Below are 13,974 nucleotides of genomic sequence, written 5' to 3'. Positions count from 1 at the left end.
CTTCTGAGACCCGAATTTGATATTCTTAGTCATGTTAACGTTGGAAAATCTATTTAATATTACAGTTATATTGAATAATTATGTATTATATCAATATATAGACCAAATCCAGGTCTGAAATGATTCCAAATTGATTCAAAATGTTTGTAGTGGGCGTCGAGATCTATGTAAAGTAGTTCTAACACTGTCAAAGTCGAGTCCTTGCAGTGGCAGAATATTTAAAGATGTCATTGTCGTCTCTCAAACTATCAGAATCTCTCTGGTTTCTGATTATTGCTAACGCTGCTCTAATCCGCCGTTTTTTCCGTATTGCTGTTCTCAGTTCTGGTGTGTACTATTCTCCTGTTGTTAGCTCCGTTCTATTGTTATTTCAGCATTGGCATATATCACAAACGAAGCTATTACTGTATCTAGGATCTTGTTTTCAGGCGCATCTCTCCATTAGTGATTCTTAGGTACTAGAAGCGCGACTAATCACTATTTCCTCCCCTCCCTCGCTCCTTTATCCCTAATATTTATTTATTTATTTATTAAATCTTCCGTTGTAACCTGACAGGCGTAACCCTAATGCGTTACAACGTGGTTAATCTGTACCAACTGAGTAAGGCAATCATATAATGAATACATACAAGTAGAAGTCTGGGAATCGGTTACATCAATATTACTAATTATAAATTATTAAGTGTAATATATTTTTTTTTAATAATTCGCAATTTTAAATGCTTAAGGCTCTAACGTAATTAGTCTATAGCATAATCATAGTCATACTTTGGCTCGTGAGCCGCTTGCGGCTCTTAATGTACGCGTGTGCTGCACTTCAAAAATATTAAATTAAAAAATACTTCTAGCATAATATATTCTAAATAATTTATTGTCCCATTGATTGTCTAATCAAAATTTATGCAAAATATACTAGGATTCCTAAATAATACCCGTCGATAAAAAATAGGAACAGAAACACGTATATGATTTTTAGCGTAACAATTAGCAACACAAATTAATTTAAACACAAATATTTTGTAATCATAACTTGTTTTCACTTGTTCATTCAATACATATACATAAGTACACACGTGTTAACTGATACAATCTGAAGTACGATAATGTGAAAAGAGTTAAATTTATACTATACAGACGTGTGCTATTTTAAACTTAACTTGTATTAGATGAAGCGCTAAGAAAACGAAGCAGAAAAAAGAGTTCATTGTACCGTGAGCTTAGTTTTTTTTTGTGTGAATATCATTCCTGGTATCTTATAGCATATCATCATTTTTGAAATAGTAACAGGTGAGAAATAATCGTATCGACGAAAACAGGTGTTGCGATAAATATTACTATTTATTAACATTATTTATCACAACACCTGAAACTTGCCCTGAAAAAACAGGTTTCTCCATTTAATCGATTGTTATTATATTGTCATCCATGTATTGTTCATTTTGCGGCTATGCTGTAATTACAAATAACTGTTCGATCAATTTATATTCAGACTCACGAATCGTGAACAAACGACAATTCCATAAAAGGAATCTCCAAAAAAGGATTCATTCGATTTCCGCGTTTCGTTGACCTCTTGTACATTAATCATATTTCAACATTACGCTAACGCTCTTTTTAAACAATAGTCAGTTTCATTAACGATTAAAATAAATATTATGTTATGTAGTTGAGATTTTTTTTATCAGTGCCCAATTAAACTTTCTTCCATTGTTACTGTAAAAATAACGCGTGATTTCCTTTGTTATTGGAATCAGATAATTTGGTAACACATATTACATACTTAACGATAGATTTGAGATAACTTTATTAGTACAGCGTATTGTCCTCATCTCTAAAATCGGTAGCCTGTTAGCAATAAGATAGGTGAAGAAAATGCTGCGCAAATAGATAAATAATATTTTTTTATTAGTTTCTTTGTCTCATATCTATATTGTTAAATTAAATGTATTATTATTTCCATTCAATTTTGACATTCCACGTGATGTGTATCATATTTGCAAATTAATGTTACAATATTATAGTTATTTCAAATGATTTAGCATACTACTATGATAAACTGTAGCTATTTACATCATATATCGTATATTAACATAATAAGATGGATGATATAAATCTATTTTCTAAAATTTTTGCAATTATTTAAAACATTAAATGTAAAACATATATAAAAGGGTGAGTCAAATCATTTTTGAATTCTATATAGCGCTCTATTGTCTTGTAAACTGGCAGCAGTGTTACATATATTAATATTAATTGCTCCCCCCCAACCTTAAATTTGGCCAGAGAAATGAATATAATTTAATTAAATACTATGAGTCTTCATAAACTAGAAATATTTTAAAAAGCTGAAATGACGTCCCGAGTTCTAAACCAAAAGTGATACGATCCGATTTTGTAAATACATTTGAAAATTTTGCTTTGAATCCTTTCCAACAATAAGGAGTATTTCGCTTTGCTGATAATGGAGCCGCATTGAAGACGATAAAAACTAACATATACACCAATAAAAAAAGTATATGCTGAAAGGTACCCGATTGTCGATCGTTCACCTGCACAGCGACTCTAGGTATTTTTGTAATGATAGAGAATCAGAATTTTTGCAAATACTTTGAAATACATACAGGTCATCAGCATATAATAAATTAGATCTATGCGGTGTTTCAAAATGAGCGAATAACATGTATTATTTGAAGCTAAATATATGTTTAAATATAATAACATATTTTTTACCCTTCTCGATTTTATGTTATTAAATATTTGGATAATATAAATTTCTACTTTGCTTGGATAATCAACCAACTACATTTCACTGTGATAAAAATGCGTATAAAACGATTTCTCTTAATTTTAATATTATTTGCAGTAAAAAATATGTATTTTATTTTTGACATAAATCGTATATGGTCATATAATGACGTGTTCAGTCAACAATGTTTAAAAACGTATTTGCGGCTGTCAGTCGTTCTTGGCCGCTGGTGCTTATTAGTCGTCGCGTTTGCACCACGAGCGTCGGTAAGCCAAATTTAAACTCACAAACAGGACTAAATGTATTATTACATCGTTTTAGCTCTTGCCATCAGGCATATTTTGTAACTTAATATCGATCGCCATCTATGGTCATATAGCGATATTATGTTGCTATTTTTATCTGATGGCCTTGTTCCATTTACCTTATTAGGACAATGCAAACATGTGTTTCATACATGTGTGTATAAATATAGACTTGCATTCGCATGATATTTTTATTCATTGCTAATTTATTATAGGTGCAAATTGCTCAAAAATGGAAGATAAGGAAACTTTGAAACAACGTCTGACTCCTCTGCAGTATCATATCACTCAAGAAGCGGGCACTGAAGGCCCTTTTTCAGGTGAATATTTTTAACCAATAAACACTATTTTAAGATAACGCTACAGTTATTTTAATAAAAGGCTATACCAAATAAACTATAAATAAAAAATAAATTTGATATTATGAAAGTTAAACATAATATCGATACCATGAGACAAGAACTTACTAACTGAATTTTTTTTTCTAAATTATTATTGATGTTAATTATTAAACCATGAAACTAGGAAAACCTAATTTCAATTGATAGATCGGAATTAAAATTTATACTTTCTAATCGGACTTTTTCCTATATTTTTATATTAATATCGTCTATGACAGTGGTCAGCTACCTTTTCATAGTCGTGTGCCACATTCAATTTTTAGTTTTATTTACCACAAGTACTTAAGAGAATATGAGGTTCTTAACTAGTCAATTGCGATCAACTAGTAAATCACAACATAAAATCTGATCAATTACATTAAATGATTTTTACCTTATAAAATGTGAAATTTTAACTGCAAATGGCAAAATAAAAAAACAATAAATAAAAATGGCCTTGCAACGAAAACTTTTAAGATTTTTCTCTTTAAAATCTACTAATTTTGCTCAAGAAAATTAGTATCGAAGTAAAAAAAAATCTCTTAATTAAAATTAACACTAAAGTGATAATTTCTAGGATTTATCTTTTAAAATCGCTAATTTTGCTCAATAAAATTAGCCGCGAAGTGAAAAGTTCTCATAAGAACTATTCATTTATATTTTTTTAGTTTACTTTTAATCCGGTGACTTAACAGAAAACCCTTTTTGAAAGACCCACCGATTTGGAACTATAGTCTATTTATTTTCAAGAGTCAGTGCGCAAGAACTTTGTTTAACGCGTAATCATAACATGCTTTTAAATTTCTGTCCTGTGATTGGTCGTTCGCCGTAAGATCAATCGTTTCATTGAGAACGACCAAGCGCAAGGCAGAAATTTAAGAGCACATTTTGATTACGCGTTAAACAATGTTCTTGCGCACTGACTCTTGAAAATAAATAGACTATAGTAATATACGGAGTGTAAAAATAATTCAATATAATAATATATATTATTTAAAAATATCTAGGCATGTACGAGATACAATGAAATATGTAAAATCAGATAAAAAACATTAAAAATTATGTTTAAAAAAGTAAAATCGAAATAAATATGTTTCTTTCTCTAATCTGATTTTTGTGGCCGTTTTTCTTTCACTAATTTTTTTATATCTGCTTTGCAGTGGTGTATTGGGGCCGGAGAGGCACTTTTTTTAGAGGCAGGAGTGCGCTTCTGCACATTTTATAAATCTTCAAATTTAAAAAAAATTTAAAATGTCAAAAAAAATTGTTCCTATCTGTGTCCTTCTAACACAAAATAATCAAAGTTACAATAGGCAGTCCAATTCTATAAGTTGTTTGTATAAAGTCATAAACATACAACACATAGTCTTTCTTCTGTGACATACAAACACTTTTGCAGCCGATAGCCTTTTCTTTATCGCGAACTTTGGTAAAATATAAATAACATCTGTCAAATAAATTAGATTAATTTATTAAACATTATTTGCAAAAACAAATGCGAAGACTGATAAGTTATCAGTGATTTCTTGATAACACTTTAGTCTGTAGCAATCATGAAACAGGATAATAAAAATTCACATATTACATTAGAAAAATCCTATAATGAATTTCTGAAAGGTTGAAATAAGTATTTTTATTCTCACAAAAACATTTAGAAAAATAAAAATATTTTGAAATATCAATATTGGCTCTTTCTTTCAAATGAAGACACTGCTATCTCAAAAATATAGAACCAAATGTATCATTTACGACAAGAATGTATTAAACTTCATAGTTTAAATGTTTGTCAAAATATGTTGATGCGTATTTTTTAATAATGAAGAAAAAATATTTTACTAATATTTAATAAGATTATGTTATGCACGCCTTTCAAAATAAGAAAATCCTTAGTCATTTTTATGTGGTATAATTTTTTTGTTGGAGAAATTGTTTAAATGCCTTTAACAAATACATTACATAACGATTCAGCTATAGTTTTAGAGTTAGCTACAGATTTTTTGTAAAAAAATTCAAGAAAGTATATTGACATTACAAATGCAACTGAAAATTCAAGTGTGAATGTATGAATAGTTATTTGGTTTTTCATAAGAATGTCATAGTTTTTATTTTTGTAAAATTACATTAAATTGAAGATCATCTTTAATCAAGCAAATCGAAAAAGATTAATTTATATATATATATTAGACAGATGTTAATGTTTTTTTAATGAAATTTCGAAGAACACTTACTATTTTTATCAAAAATTCACTGGCAAACAATATAAATGTATTTTTTTGCATTTAAGTTTTACAATAAATTTTACAACCAGGGAACAATGTAAAAAGAAAAGGTCCACCACAAGGTTATGATTGTAGGACGCGTTGATTATATCAGAATATTTGTAAAATTCAGATTTTCCCCTAATTTTGAATAACGCATCAATACTTCTCAACGATATTTTTACAGATGACGAATATTACAACATCATTAGACCATCGGCCTGTATACTGTTGTAAAATCTGTTTTTTCTTACTATTTATTTTATACAAATAAGTGCTATAAAAATTTTAAATTCCTATAAACATATTTATTTTTTAATGTATAAGTAATTTATCTTCCTTAATTGTTATTGCTTTATTTAAGAAAAAAATAGACTTTGTATTTTAATACTAAAATGTGTAAGTCAATTGTAGGCTCCCAAAAAACTATATTTTTTGCTATAATTTATTCTCAAGTTCCATTTCAAGGTGAAATTGAGGTTGTCATGAGATGCTTTACAGCAGCATTGAAAAAAATATGTAATTTGATATTCAATGTCGCGTTTATTACATTTCAGGAAAATTCAATAAATGCTACGACCAAGGAATGTACGTCTGCATCGTCTGTCGACAAGACTTGTTCAGTTCCAAAACTAAATATGACTCGGGCTGCGGATGGCCTGCCTTCAACGACGTATTGGCCAAAGAAAAAGTGACCCTCCACAAAGACACCAGCACGGGTAAGACTCGCCTTGAAAGAGAAACACAATTTTACGACTCTAACATCATTGCCCAGAGCACATTTAAATTACTTATATTGACTAATCGGTTGTGGCATTTTATTTTATTTTGTCGTCACTCCATTAGCACAATAATAATACACAGCTTTGTTTGGGTATTATTTACTTTATAATTTGTACTTTTTTATGACATCTTAATTGTTGTATCCAAGCAAAGTATAGCTTCTAATATTATACAACGTCAAATTATTCCATTTCCTAATAAAACTCGCTCTCCTCTCCGCACATTCCTACGCCTTGCATTGTGTCAAATTATATGACTAACATGATTCAATTGGTGTTTAGAAAAGTTGACGTGTTGAGTGGTCTCAATCATCCAAATAATAGTTTATTCAATTTAATATAATATATTTTAACAACATCCTTTATTCGTCAATAATAGTTGTAAAAATAAGTCATATGATTTGAAGTTAAAAAGTATATAAATAGTGCATGCTTATTTATAACAATCACGCTTATTCATGCTTTGTATTTAATAATCATTCTATACCTAGTTCTTGTGGTGTTTGTTTATTTTGTCAATATTTTTAATAGCAGTGAATATTTGATTTATATATATTTATATTGATAATTAAAAATCTTTAGTATGCAAGAGTATAAAAGCGAAATCACTTTAGTTATATGCGTTTTTGCTTTTATACTTCTCACATATGTATAATAAATATTCATAAAAGCTAAAGTGCTATTTTTGAAAAATTGTATATAATTTCACGATTACTAAAAATAGTATTAAATATTGCTAGGATCTGATACAAATTCGCTGAATAGTCGCAGTGATAACTTAACTAACATTATACATTATACAATAAATTAGAGTAATATATGTTATTATATATCTAAAAATAATTAATTTAGTGTATATCAATATTTAATTAGGTTAGTTATTGTAATAAATATTCAGTCGATAGTATGATTTTTCGTTAAATTCAAATATATTTTACATGTAAATATCAAGTAAATTACACTGTACAACAAGTTTTTTGCCGTAAATATATTATAACCAGATTTTTATGTCAAATTACATGCTCATTTAACTAGAACTTGCTTGATATATTTCAATACTATTAAAATAAATGCATTTTAATCTTCCAATAATAATTATTATAAAAATACAACTTCATAATTTTAATGTTACATATTTTTTATTGTACTGTTGAGCCCAAAATTTAACTTTAAATTACTGCAATATGTACTATACATCATAATATAAAAATAATAAAATTAATTTTACGCAAAAAACTGCTAATAAGAGATTTGAAATTAGGTTATTGTGTGTTTGACGCAAAAAGGGCTTAAATCTGTTGTATAGTGTTAGTTCTTTTAAGGTGACGGTTTTACAATTTCTTATCTAATGATGTCTATTTTTCTTACTTTTTTCCTTCCTTACCCTTTATCACAAATCCAACGTCCTTTTATCCCGATTGTACATGGCCATAACATATTATTAATGCTAAATGCTTGTTTTTGATTCATATACATTTATACATGCAAAATTTGGTGTGGGGAACATATTTGTTTGACACTCATCATCACAAACATGGCATGCATCATTTTAATGAAACATCCGTTAACACTTTTTTCATTAATACCTTCTTTATACCTTCTTTTATAACTTTTATTTATCTTTAACCGCATTCTGCAAACTTGTATCCCAATTAATCTTCCGTGATTTCCTTACCGTGATTTTCCCATTCCCGTTATAAATGCAAACGATTGGATACACACAATTACGAAAGTCGGTGCCAACATCTTACTGCTTCTGACGCGCCCAGGATTGGTGAGAACCGAAGTCCGCTGCTCTACTTGTAACGCTCATCTCGGACACGTTTTTGACGATGGACCGGCGCCGACCCGCAAGAGATTCTGCATAAACTCGGCATCTCTCGATTTCATCCCGGGTATCGAATCCGAAACGTCTTGATTCGTCTGAAAGGTTTCGTGCGAGACATTGAATATTTATCATTAATATTAACCAGTTAGATTTGATATATCGTTAAGCTTCCACTTACTTTTTAGCGGAAAATTTGTAAACATATTGGAAAAGTATTTTTGTAAAACGTATTTCACGATGGCCTTTCTTTTGATGTATTTTTCGTAATGGAATTTGACATTTGTATGAATTGTATTTTATTAATATATTTATATGTATAAGATTAAATTATGGAAATGATTTTTTTATACTAAAATTATAATTTTGTTGTTGTTTTGTGATTGTGCATTTTTGTTGAATAAATTGTTTATAAAAGTATTTTTATGTTTTTGTAATTTTTGAAGAAAAAACTAGAAACAGGTGGTAATTTATCAATAAAACGTAAAATAATGTAGTGCATTTTCTTTTAATTATAAGGAAACTTTTACATATGAAGAATTGTAAATCAAATACTTTTGCTCTAGTCTTAAAATTACAAAGAAGCTATTATTTGTTAGTTAAATGTTACAGTAAATAATTTACTTCAGTTTACAGACAGCTTAAAGATTTTAATAGTAATTGTTTATCGACATTTAGTGTTATATTCGATTTCACAACTACTTTTTTTACAATCAAAACGTTTATTTTTTTATCGTTAAAAATATGGTTCATATAGGTAAGTGGTTGAAAATGACAATAGTGCTAGATATTAATCAAAGCGCCGAAACAACAATACAGAAAATTTTGTTTTTAATGCAGTAAGGATTTTCAAGACTTTACAGCCTGTGTCATTTAATACTATTTCCAAGTCAAAAAATATGCAATGCATATTGTTTTTATTGAGTTGCATGGGAGGAACTCGTATATAATAACATATAATACTATATGATTATTTATGGCCATTTAACCATTGTAGGTGACCAACCATATTGATACCAGGATATAAAGCATATATAAAATGCCCGCCCAGGATATAAAGCATATAGAAAGTGTTACCAGAGTGCCGCCAAGTTTTAGCCATAATAAAACCTAAATAAATACATATATAAATAAGCCCCCCTACAAAATAAACCTAAATTACTTGAAATAAAACATACACCTATAGTGTAGGGGGCCTATTTATATATATTTTTATTTAGGTTTATTATGGCCAAAATTTGGCGGCACTCTGGTAACACTGGCGTGACGGACTCTGTTCGCTGGGCAACTTTGGCGGGCTCGCACGGCCGGTGCGTCTGCTCATGTAACTAACAATATTCAATAAAAATACTACTGCGTCACCAAAATACAAAAATAATAAATTTAAAAATTCTAAATGCCTAGCAATCGAGCATTTTATTACTTAATGCATTTGACACACAGCTCTGTGACAAACAAAACACGATACGCGCGTAATTTAATTATCAGAACAAAAGTTACACGTACGTATTCGTCCAATATTACGAGTACTACTAGGAGAAGACGATGTAAGAAGATCTTCGGGGGGCAAAAGTCTTCAATTACAGTTTTTATACTAAATCTACCGATAGGAGGCGTATGAAATACTTTCGACGGCACCGATCGTCGAAAAATAATTGAGAAGCGCATGAATATTCTACGCTTCAACGTAACCCTCCCGGCGACAGGCAAACAAATACTGACACACGAATAAAATGCCGTCTGATGCATCAGAACGTGAGGAACCTTGTCCTAGCTCTTTCGCTCTGTCACACGTACTTGTGCATCTCGTTCGCACACCTGCGCAGATCCGTGCTAGAGAAAAGAGGATATACTCATCGTCCAATATACTCTTTCATTTCTTTCCATCTTAACCTAAACTATTCCCAGAATTATTATTGTGATTTTTGTTGAGAACAATAATTATTAGAGCACAGTTATAATTTTCTTATCTTATTATATATCATTAATTGTATTAGCTTTCAAGGTTAAATAATTTTAGACAAACATATTAAAATAATAACAATTTTGTAACTATTTGCCAAACTTTTTTTTTAATGAACGAAAATATGAGCATTAAGACCAACACGTTTGACAGTAGTTTGAACGGCGACACAGTTCCATCAATTGGCTATTTTCTATATTGAATAATATCTTATCGAGTAAAATTTATAAATAAACGAAAATGGATCTCGACTCAGATTTGGTACAACTACAAGGAGCGTTGATAAAAGCTAACAACGCATGCCCTTTTAAAAAATTAGAACACCGAGGAGGTATTGTAACCTATCTGTTTTCATTTCATATATTTTGTCAATTTTTATGATTAATGTTGTATGCATTTGTAGGTCATGAAAAGGATATTTATGATACAGTTCAAATAATACGCGAGATTCTCACTAAAAAGGGATATTTAAACGATAATGGAATATGCAAGGATCACTCGAGCGTTTTGAGGAAAGTTAATTTATTTTTGATATTTAATTCCGATCTGAAAATAATGAATGACTTGGTTCAAAATGATAATATCGGCCATTTGATTTGGATCAGTCCGACTATACCAAAATGTTTGTTGATTCATATGGTTTGGGGATTAAATTTGGATGATTTTTACTGCGAAACGATTTTGCATTGCCAAAATTTGTCATTGGAACTGCTCGAAATCGCTACAGCCAACTTGAGATATTCGAAACCGAAGAAGTCGATTGGACGAGCTAAACACCTTTTGATCACGAGCTATATGTTGTTGTGTAGTTTGAAGAAAGCTCCGATTAGCAACGACAATTTAAAGCTTATGATGGGAGGAATTCAAAAATGCTTTTGTGAACTTCTGAAGTTTTATACAGAATCGCCAAATAAAGAAAAGATCATCCATTGGGAGAGTAGTAAGCTTTATATATATGCGGGCGAAGTGTTGATTAGTTTGTTTGAGATGCTCGTTAGTTGTTTTTCAGTCTTTTTAGATAAATGTACGATTCCAATAAACGAAAGCTTGGAAATGTATACACTCATGATTGAAGACGATATTCAGGAAAGCGAAACTAAAGAAGTTTTTCATTGTGATATGATGATAATGGAGCAGCTCGCTATGTTAAACGATTTGCTGATCAGCGTCGCGAAAAATAATATAATGTCAGTGAATGTGGATATGTTTTGTTCTTGGAGCGAATATAACATGGACGAGGAAGAAGATAAAACATTACAAACAGTTGTAGGCGAATTAGCGTATAAGCTTCATAATATTATGGAGAGCGACGATAGATTAGAAAACGAAATGATATCAATGCTCTTAACCATGTCGATAAAACCTAAAGAATTGTCCGATTTAATCAATGAAGCCGATAGAGATAACTTATTGCTGAATTCAAAAAAAAATACAGAAGATCAAATCATTTGGTTGTTGGCTTTGTTAGAAAAAGATTACTTATTTTATGATCGAGAATGTTTAGAATGCGCCCAATCGAATTTAAATCTACTATCTCATGACAAAATATGCAATTTATTTAAAGTCGGAATAGACGCCTTATATAATATTACAAAATTAGAATTTTCTAATGAAGTCAAGTCGCTAATATTTACTTGCTTCAATTCTTTAAATCCAAATGATAAAAAACTTCTGATATTAGACGTTTTTGCTGAGAAGATTATCAGCGATAAGTTGGAAATGCAAAATTACGATCAATGCTTAACAGAGTTCTTGAACAAATTAGTTGAAGTAAACGATAGCGTTCCTTCTAAATTATTAGAATTATTCTTACAAAATCCTGAAAAATTCTACGCGAAGATTTTTGATTGTGTATCTAAAAATTGCAAAATGTCACATATTATATTGGAGCTTGTACATTTTAAAGATTTCTATAGCTTAAATGCTTCAAATAATACAATATCATCATTGGTATTGGATTCATTGAACAATGTCAATACTGAATCGTTACAATCGCAAATAGAAATCGAAAGCTACGTATTGCTTGTTAAAGAATTGCACCTAAAACAGATTATCGATTCATACGATTTAATTTTAAAAAACATTATGTATGGAATTGATAGATATTTGAGTGCTAAAAATCTTACCGGCTTACTATTACAATTGAAATGTTTAAACGTTGTTTTTATACCTGAAATGCATGCAAAATTAACGATACCAATGTTGATAATGTGCGCACAAATTATGGATAGCGTTCGGTGGGATTTAAGTACATTTACGACAAAGGCTGTTGAAGTTTTACAAGAAACGTTAGAGATACAAAGTTCTGCATTGGATTATTTCACAAATAACATACATACAGGTTAGTAAATAAATATGATTCCTAACATAAATTACTTAATTATAATTGAAAAATCTTTTTCAGAAAACGAACGTCTTTATCTTTTTAGAAGTATAAAATTTTTAACACCACTCAACATTATCTACTACAATAAAATATTAAACGATGAAGTATCACTGCTATCCAGTTGTATGAATAAAAAAGAAATTATGATGTGCTTGAGCTATGTGAGTATTTATAATGATTTATAATTTTAACTGTTTTCAATAATTATATTTTTAAATTAGGTGATGCCGCGCGGTACAACAGATGAATGGAAGAAAATTTATCAAGTACTTTCACAAGATCGAGATATTTCATCGACTGTTGCAATTTTTTGCGATGTGTTGAAATTAATTTGCGCCAAAACTAAAGAATTAAAATCTGAAAGTTCATATTATTGCTTAGATAACTGCTGTCGTAACATCTCGATTATGATTCAGGTAATATATTTAAAAATATTTTATTTAATAGATTTAAAAGTTAATCTAAATGCTAGAAGATTCCTTTACATATGTTGTTTTATATTTTTGATTACTAGTTTGAATTTATATTTTTAGTATAACTTTACATATATACAGGGATTAATTATAAATTGCAAAGTTAAATATTGACGTAATGGTACTTTTTATTTATGTTTAATTTAAAGTAAATCTGTGTAAATGGTTGCTGAATAATAAACATCGCAGTTGCAGATATCTGCTACACTATATTGAAATGATGTGTCTTACAAAAATTACGATTGTTTCGAATATACAAAAAGTATTTAATGTTGTGAAGTGCGTAAATAAATGCTCGATTTTATGGTCAATAGTATTGCTTCTAGGCGTGTAGCTGATGATGATTTGAGTGGCTATTGTGCAATACAAGGTGTTCTGTCAAACCTTGTTGTTTTCAAGATTAATAATTTGTTGATGAAAGTCAAACTATTATCATTTTCAAGAACTTTTCACTTGTATTATTAATATTTTTATTTTTCAGGATGTCACTCTAGATGAAAACGCTGCTCAAAACTTAGATTTATTAAAATCGTTGATCAACTTATTGAATGCAATACCAGAGGCTATAAGCGTTGGATGCTTCAACTGTTTACTCAATCCGATTTCGCGCATCATCGCAATGTGTAAAATCAACGATTGCGCCGAAGATAATCAGCAGAACGTCTCAAGATTGATCGAAAAGCTTTGTAATGAATCTCATAAAATATTGTTGAAAAAAGTGTTAATAAACGAGAAGTAATTTTTTCATTGGTCGAATTACTCGTTCATTATTCACAGACGTGACAATCAATTAATGTTGATTGTTGCCTAGAATTTGGATTATTAACTTACGGTAACATGATCTTGACACTCGGTA

The 13,974-nt window shown here is 29.7% G+C and overlaps 2 protein-coding genes across 3 annotated transcripts; both read left to right on the top strand.

The window, feature by feature from the left end:
• Window positions 1–2,908: 2,908 nt before the first annotated feature.
• Window positions 2,909–8,716, top strand: SelR (methionine sulfoxide reductase SelR). 2 transcript variants are annotated; one of them, XM_088205254.1, is made up of 4 exons: window positions 2,909–3,012; window positions 3,267–3,371; window positions 6,247–6,408; window positions 8,241–8,716. In XM_088205254.1, the coding sequence occupies exons 1-4, from the start codon at window positions 2,931–2,933 to the stop codon at window positions 8,387–8,389; spliced, it is 498 nt and encodes a 165-aa protein (XP_088061380.1). In that variant the 5' UTR covers window positions 2,909–2,930; the 3' UTR covers window positions 8,390–8,716. The 2 variants fall into 2 exon arrangements, with proteins under 2 accessions (XP_088061380.1, XP_088061379.1); XM_088205253.1 differs by having other exon boundaries at window positions 2,920–3,012; window positions 8,205–8,716.
• Window positions 8,717–10,398: 1,682 nt separating this feature from the next.
• On the top strand, window positions 10,399–13,874 carry LOC148237612 (uncharacterized). Its single transcript, XM_088205776.1, has 5 exons — window positions 10,399–10,590; window positions 10,663–12,600; window positions 12,664–12,806; window positions 12,867–13,061; window positions 13,600–13,874. Exons 1-5 carry the CDS (start codon window positions 10,500–10,502, stop codon window positions 13,855–13,857), a joined length of 2,625 nt encoding a protein of 874 aa, XP_088061902.1. The 5' UTR covers window positions 10,399–10,499; the 3' UTR covers window positions 13,858–13,874.
• The last annotated feature ends 100 nt before the right edge of the window (window positions 13,875–13,974 follow it).

Source organism: Plectrocnemia conspersa, unplaced genomic scaffold, assembly GCF_051122295.1.
Source record: "Plectrocnemia conspersa isolate PC_06_02 unplaced genomic scaffold, ASM5112229v1 ptg000002l, whole genome shotgun sequence".
NCBI lineage: Eukaryota > Metazoa > Arthropoda > Insecta > Trichoptera > Polycentropodidae > Plectrocnemia > Plectrocnemia conspersa.
Note: the sequence above shows the minus strand (reverse complement) of the source record. Positions and strands in the feature narration are given on the sequence as shown.